This window comes from Bombus pyrosoma, linkage group LG10 (assembly GCF_014825855.1).
Source record: "Bombus pyrosoma isolate SC7728 linkage group LG10, ASM1482585v1, whole genome shotgun sequence".
NCBI lineage: Eukaryota > Metazoa > Arthropoda > Insecta > Hymenoptera > Apidae > Bombus > Bombus pyrosoma.
Genome location: NC_057779.1, coordinates 13,434,429 through 13,443,047, shown reverse-complemented (window position 1 = coordinate 13,443,047; position 8,619 = coordinate 13,434,429). Strand labels below are relative to the sequence as shown.

Below are 8,619 nucleotides of genomic sequence, written 5' to 3'. Positions count from 1 at the left end.
ATAGCCAAAAAACTAACATGTCCAAAATCATTCGAATAGAAGTACAGATTTGATTTAAAATTCCATGAATTTTAAACAGATTGAAAATCAGACGATGAAATTCGACGACTTGAAAGTTTTCAGTAAAAAATTCCTCCGTCAATGTCAATTTCTTGCTTGATAAAGAAACTAATTTTTACTGCTTGCACGAATCTGGTTTCACAACTGGAAATTATAAAAATTGTTCGTAGGGTGAGTACGTACTACCGTGCGTAAACATTAGGACTGTTACGTCGCGTGAAACGGTCCGCGCGACGTTTCTAGTTGCCTGGCCGCCAAGGGTCTGCACCGCTATTCAGACCCCAATAAACCTAAGGACCCACCATAAACTTAGGCTTTTAGTTTACCTTTTGTCTTGGTATTCATCACTAATTTCTATCAACCTTGAAGGAATCGTTGTTCCCGTAAGTGTTATCGGTTTATGGATGGTCCCTGGAACAATCCTTAGGTTTATTATGCGTTCGTACTAAATACATAGAACTAATTACGGAGAAAGCAAATTTCCCTAACGGGAAAGCGGATTTTTCTCATGAACAAGGTCACCCCCGAGCCACGTTGGTAGGAGGCTTCTTCCTCCTTTCTTCAGTTATTAACTTTGGCTATAACCAATGGGCATCGCGGATCGTTACCCTCATTTTCCTAACGAAAAGTGTGAACAATGAATCCGCGTCATTAGTTCAAAAGAGCATAGAAAGAAGACTGAAAAGGAAACACCCAGCAGATCTCATAAAGGATATAACCGAACAAACACGAAGATGGTACACCGCTGGGGGTAGTCACCCACACGATAATCAAACAGCTAAAAAAAATTCACCAAATGTCCAAATTGGACAAATTGTGAATGTAAATTATTAAATAAAAAAAAAATTAGTTCAAAAGGAACACCCCGAGCTTTCTTCCGTAATGCTACGAAAACGCACTTCACTGTTTTTACGATACTCGTACAGTCAACACCTTGACTTGCGCTCAATACGAGAGAGCAGTCACTACAGGTCAAACTCTGTCGCAAACTCTGTAACAGTCGAATTCTCTTCCTCGGGTCACATCTGTCAATCACTCCATATTTTACATAACGTCTTATCCATATTGTATACAAAGTTGTTGGAAATACATATACTTTATATCCTGTTAACGATGTATTAACGATGTGGCCTTGTAAAGCGTCAGACGACATATGCGTTTGAATAAAGTAGAGAATAACATCGAAGTTATTATATATTTTTATTTTCAAGATATCTGTATTTAATGATCGCAACATTAGTATTACTTACTTTCTGTCGAAAAAGACAAGCTGTTAGTACATACTAGCTTCCCTGTTGAGAAAGTTCGCAGAATGATTTTTTACTGTCATGTCAACAACATTGCAGCGATGTGATAGGGGAAGAAATACAATTTATAGTCTTATCTATAAGCAGATTAAATTTCGCGAGCCTACAATAAGTTGTTCGTCGCTTATGGAAACATCTTTAGCATGCCTATTTTTCTTTCAGCCGCCACACGTCTCGAAAGCGGCTAGTGATCTTTTTTCCAAAAAACAACGTATTAAAACGAAATTAGTCCTAAAACAGAAAAGAAAAGGAACTGAAGCAGTTTATATGCTAAAAGAAGCATGTGGAGAAAATACTATGAAGCCACCAGTCATTTACGATAGGCTGAAAAGGTTTCAAGAAGGAACAGAAAACGAATGCAAAATGATGCTCCTGAGGATTGATCTTTTACTTTGAGGATTGCACCTTTTACCGATGAGAACATTCTTTGTGTTCGAAAACTTGTGTTATCAAATTGGCGAATCACTGTCTGGATAATCGCCGAAGAGCTTAGTATCGCTTTATGAAGTGCACATCCAATTCCAAAAGATGATTTAAAAACGCGAAAACTTGATGCTAGAATTGCTGACACGACGGTTTGCTGATATAATTCTACGAACATTTTGGATAGAATGTAAATACTTTTAAACCTGTAACGATGTTAATAATTTATAGTAACATGAAATGCAAATATTCTCAGTTCATCTTGTAAACATTCGTTAACAAGGGTTGAAAATAGTTAAATTCAAAGTGTACTTAGTGGTTAGGCGTTTTACGCAGGGTGCTCACACAGTTACTGATCAATGTTTTTACCCTAAATACTAAGTATACGAAAAAAAAATTTCACATTTATCACTTTTGCAACCAACATAATAGCATATATTTTAATTTTTCATGTTTACAATATTTTCCGAAAAATTATGATTTCTAATTTCTTAAACAGAATGTGACATATTTTTTTGTATTATAATTTATTATTTCATACATTAATATAATTTTAATCATGTACAATATACATAATTTCTTTCAAGATCTCAAGATTATACAAGATTGGAAATAAAAGAAATGTGTTTAACCCTTCCGCTTCGGGTGCCGCTTATAGGCGGCGCCGGTTAGATGACCGGTGGGTACGGGTGTCGCTTATAGGCGGCGAGCACGCGACGATCGGCACCCCATATATCAGGCATACACCAGTGCCATCTGTAGTCAATAATATATTTTTTCGTTACCGGCAGGACATTTTCTGTTGATTAAAGATGTAAATTATACTTATCATATTGGAGCAAAGATTGTTTTATTATAGTTTTATTCAGCACAGTTGTTATTTAAGACTTAGAAAAACATTTATACAGCAATCACGCCACTGTGCGCATTTGTGGCGCGCACCTCAGTACAGGGAGAGCACTTAGGCGGGTTAGACTGCCGAAGCGAAAGGATTAAATATTGCGTATAATTTTACATTTACTTACTAGTAAATTCTAGTAGTTTCTTATTCATCAGGCTTAAGGAGCATGTTCAATAGGACTATTACTGTCTATTGTTCAAGATATAAATAAATGCGTACATTTTCAAGTAGATAAGTTCCCATCTTATAATTACAAAGCAGTGAGCAATTTCCTAAACAACGTGTTTAAGTTTCAAATAAACGGATTTGAACTTACGAACTAGGAAAGTGACTTTTAAGACTGCAAACTAAAAAAAATAACATATACCACAGATTATAATTGTATTACAACGCCAATGAGTTACATTTATTGAAAAACCCAAATGATGTTTACTTTAATAAATACTTTACATTACAAGACACATATGACGCAAATGAAATAACACATTTACAATAAAAAATTCACAATAAAAAAATTTTACTAAAAGCAGTGAAGAACATTCAATTTTTATTAACCGTTTGAGTCCCAAACAGCGCGATCATGCTGTTTAGATTTTGTCTCGAGAAGTCCCAGTACATTTGAACGCTACGGACGACTGACGGTATTTTGAATTTTATTGTTATCTTCTCAATAATTTCTTGAAAAAAACTTGAAATATTTATAAACTAATAGTACGCATATACAATAATATAGATGCATTTCATAAAAATAACAAATATGACGAGCGCTATTGCGTCGCTTGTTTCTCTTCGCAATCTATTAAGATAAGCGCTATCGCACTGTTCGGGATTTGTCGACCCTGTTTTTTCAAAGACCCCCGGGATTCAAACAGTTAAATATCATCAGATGTCTTAGGACCAGGACATTAGGGTTCAAGTACTAGTACTCCTGATCGATGGTGTACGTTATTACGTTGGTTATAAGAAAGGGTAAAATTGTGTATCCTTTCATTTTTCTCACATATTTATCATTTATGAGAAAAAAAGCTGGCTAGTACCTGTATAAAGACTTTGTATGTTTAAATTATACATATGTAAATTACAAAGTAGGAATTATTCGCTACGAGAAAAAGATAGATCAAAACGTCTAAAATGAGTCAAATTAACACTAGTAGTAATCATTATGTGGAAAGTATGAAACTCTTTGTTTCGACGACTTCAAATTTTATAAATATAATCAACGTTGAATTATTTACGGAAAAAGACACTGTATTCAAATTACTCGATATTAACAATAAAGCACAATGACACACGTAGTTCCATAATTCACCGCAGTCCAAGATTACAATTCATTTTTGACTCATTTATCTTTGTAGTTACAATCATTATTTTTTCAATTTACAAAATTACGTAAAAATACTCGAAAAATAAAACCATGAAAGGAGCGTTGCAATATTCGCAGAAACAATGAATTGTTAAGCTTCTTAAAAAGATTACCGCTTATAGGATGGACAGAAATTTAAATTCAGTTACAAAAAACAATTTATTTATAAACTATTTGCAAATAAAATTGTTCTTATTATTCTCATAGTAAATTCTCATTTTCATGCTGCTTGCTTCTATGAACTCTCGGTGGAATACTATTCGTTATTTTGATATACGATTGTATCCAATATACATCACATACATACATTATCAGAACGTCCAATCATCAGAAGGTTGTATAATTCTCCATAGTGTATCTCATATACATATATACCTATATAGCTATATACGTATATAATCCATATAGTATTTGTTTCCCCCATCAAAATTGTCGACGCCAGTAACTGTCGATATGAAATCTCGTCACAACATTTCAGTGCGGTATTTACATTCGAAACGTTCCAAATAATAATGGCTTCAAAACGGAAACGATAAATGTTGACAGTTGCCGAAAAATACGAAATCCTTCAGATGATAGAAAAAGGTGAGTCTAACAAAAATGTAGCAGAAAAGTTCGGTACTAGACTTTACAACATCAGACGTATAAAAGCAAGAAAACAAGAGATAACAAAATATTTCAAGGCCAGTACAGAGCCAGATAGCCGTTCCGCAATAATTATAAATTCGCCATACATTTATAAGGATTTAAACAAACTTCTTCGCCAGTGGTACATACGATGTACAGTAAAAGACATAAAATTAACAGGACCAATGATATGCGAAAAAGCTCAGGAACTTAATAAACAATTAAAAGATACTACTTTTAAAGCCAGTCCTCGTTGGGTATCAAAATTTAGACAACGTCACAGTTTGCGTAAAGCGGATATCGGTAAAGATTTAGAAACCCCAAATCAAGCCGAGGCGGATATATTCAAAGCTGAGTTTCATGAACATATACAAAAGGAGGGGTACAGATTGGAGAACGTTTACAATGTCGAAACCACAGGACTCCTGTGGAAAGCAGTACCAGAAACAACATTGCTCTCTCAGAAATTGAAGTCATTGGGAAGGAAGAAGGGCAAAGGCCAAATTACTATATTTCTCTGTGCAAATGCTACCGGATGTCACAAGCTGCCGGTACTAACAGTCTGCATGATTAAGGATCCTCCATCTATCAAGTGTTCATCCGCAAGAGTTCTGTCAATTATGCACAAAACTAACGCCAAGCCTTACATGGACAGTAACATATTCAATGAGTGGTTTAATCAATGTTTCTTAAAATCAGTTACAGAAAGACAACAGAAAAACGGACAGAGAAGACTCTGTTGTTACTAAATAACGCTGGCTTGGATCACGAAAGCAGGATAATAAGTACAAAAGATGAATTTGTTAAAATCATGCATTTTTCATATGACGCTGCACCGCTCATACAACCAATGGATCGTGGAATAATCGCATGTTTCAAGCGAATGTACCGAAACGAATTACTGGAATCATTAATGCCAACATCTACCAGCGTTTCAGAGCAAGAACTTATACACAACTATTCCCAATTAAAAATAGACGATTGTTATCATATGGTAAATAATGCTTGGTCAAAAGTCAAGAAAAGTCAAGAAAAGAGAAGGATGAAAGCGAACAGAGTTCGGAAGAGTTCGAAATAATAAAAAAAGACATAAAAGAAGCACTTGAAAAACTAAATACATTACCAGGATGCGGAGGGTGCGACAGTGTCGCTGTGATGAACTGGTTTGAAACTGATAAGAAAAATAATACCGACATACAAGTCGATATCAAAAATACTCTTACAGATTTTATAAATGTAGCTATGAATACAGAAGCGAACAAACTTAGTGATGAGAACTTTGAAAATATGCTTGATGATAGCTCTTCATAAAAGGCCTAGATGGTTTAAAGTACAAAATGAAAGTAACTCGGAGAAACTACTTATATTAAAACCCTTTGCACTCGGGACCTTTGTCGCGCGGTGCACCAGCGACTCGAGACGTTTCGCAGCCTTTTTGACGCATTTCTTACCAGTAACTTGAGATCATTGCACACACAAATTAATGTATAAAATTTTTATATTTTAACATTTTATATATCTTTACACCTTTATAAACATAATTTCTTAAATATTAGTCCCTGTAATTTTTCTGTGTATGATATTTCATATAACAATTCCCAAGATGCATACCCGGCTTGTCGGAGCAAGTATTACAATAATATGTCGTTTGATGCCTTTTTCCGGTTTTATTTCTCTGATGTTGAAGTGGTCACCACTTCTAAGAAAACTCTACATCTGTTCTTTTTAGTTTTTTTAAGCACTGAAGCCATCGACAGCGTATAGACAAAAGACTGGGACGAAGGCAGACCATAAACAGTAGACAGGCGACGTTGGCTTCCGGGTATACAGTTATAGGGTAACACTGCTAGAGTGCGGATCTGGACCAGCTCAAATTATATTCCTACTTGTACTTACACCTCTGTATTAAAATATATTTTCTACCTTACAATTTATCCACGCGTTTCTCTCTTTATACATCTAATGACCTCAACATCAGAAAACAGACTTCGCAGTCCTTCGTAACTCCTGTTAGAATATTATGTAGCTTTTCATTCAAGCGGATATGTTCGGAATCTGAGGTTGAAGTCGAGGCTCGATCGCGTGGCTAGCGAAAATCTCCAGTCAATTGATGGACTAATGTTTTCAAATATCGCAAGTGATTAAGCGGCTGTTCGCTTCTCTGCTGTTTAGTGGCTTTATATAAAATATATGAATTTATTGAACAAATTTTTAAACCCCAAAAAAACAGTTTACTCCACCATTCTAACGATTTTCTTAAGAAACAGTACGTTGAGGCATACTGATCTACATAATCGACTCCGCCCATATATTTGATATAATCTATTACTACGTTAGGTTTCTAGATAAGAAAGTCTTATCTCCATGTGAAGAGGTGTCATTTTACACTTCATCAGATTATACAGAAAGAGCATAGGAACCCGCGTCGAAGAAACTAAACGTAAACAGTTACTGCAGCGAATCGAGTTACCACAGCAAACAAAGTGGTGAACGAGACTCACCTCTCGAGTTGCGGCATCACACAACATGGTGAGTGAGACTCACCTCTCGAGTGAAAAGGGTTAAGCCACATACATTAAAAAATATATTAAGAAATATAATGTATTTTAGTGACAAGTAAGGTATGAGACGCCTAAGATTTTATGTAGCGTCTAATTGTTTGTTTGTACCATTTGGTTTAAAATATATCTCACTGGGTATACGAAAAGCTGTTTTCCTACTATCCGGATATTTATTATTATTAGTTCCCATAATCAAGGTTCTGCTATATAGGCAAGACAAGAACAGACGCGAAATTTTCTCCTTGTATTTACGTCATCCCTACCTTTTATACCTTTAATTTGAAAAATTAGAGTTAAAGTAACTGTTAAATTAAACCTTTATAGGGAATATCGAGATGGATCAATTAATGTATTAAACAAATATATGGTCCCACAAGAAAATAATGATGACCTTCAAATCTTATTCAAAAAATGGCTCTCAGAAAAAAACATTATCTACCATTGCGTGTGCTTCTCCATATAGCATAACTTTGTCCTGTATAGCTTTTTCATACAACCATTAAAAANCGAAGATATTTAGATGTTCCGATTTATGTTCCCCATTCTGTACATCAGCCGATATTTATCAGTGCGAGTACCTACCAAAGTCACTGGATACGTAAATAATCTGTGCAAAACTTGATTTGGAATAAATTTTATATTTATAAAATCATACGATATAGAAAGAAATACAATACACAAACTAGCTTCTTTTCCCCCTCTTCTATCTCGTATTCTTAATAATTTGTCTCATTAGGCGAAAGGGAAACTGTAATTGTAATTAAGTAACTAAATGCAATTATTGGGATTTTAATTATTGGGAATGGCGACCTCGCCGATCTAAATGACTTTGAAATATGTTAAAGAAAGTAAAAGTCGAAAGGAACTAATAATAATTATTATTACTAGTACTTCCGGAAATCTACAGATTATTGAACATGGGCTATTAAATGAGCAGTAGCGTCAAACTAAATCATTAAACGTAAATATTGATACAGGCACTCGTTAACATACGTCACTAAAATATTTACATCTCCTTAAAAGAAAGTAACAGTTTTCTGACATAACAAGCTAATATTCCTTTATAAGGTATAATGTACTACATCGATCAGTGCATCGAAAAATATAATCTTATTTTTAAGAATATATTATGTAACCTTCCTCTGACCTCAACGCCTGCATCTATCTATATTCTGCCCACATCATACTATATCACCCTAGATCTCCCATATACATATGTTCCTAAACACAACTTTCTTCTTCAGTGTACCGAGCCGAAATTATTCGGCGAATGGAAGTTAGCGGTATCAGTTAAAAATATTTACAATTATGTTTAATAAAGGCCAAGAAGGTAACAATTCTATTTACATTTTGAAATTTGTAAAAGTATTAATCGCG

The 8,619-nt window shown here is 34.6% G+C and overlaps 2 protein-coding genes across 16 annotated transcripts in view; one reads left to right on the top strand and one right to left on the bottom strand.

The window, feature by feature from the left end:
- LOC122572066 (serine/threonine-protein kinase mig-15) overlaps positions 1-8,619 on the bottom strand; it is an 87,227-nt gene that overhangs the window by 69,387 nt on the left and 9,221 nt on the right. The gene's annotated exons all lie outside the window — the stretch shown is intronic.
- Positions 3,679-6,462, top strand: LOC122572069 (jerky protein homolog-like). Its single transcript, XM_043736627.1, has one exon. It carries the CDS (start codon positions 4,591-4,593, stop codon positions 5,428-5,430), a length of 840 nt encoding a protein of 279 aa, XP_043592562.1. The 5' UTR covers positions 3,679-4,590; the 3' UTR covers positions 5,431-6,462.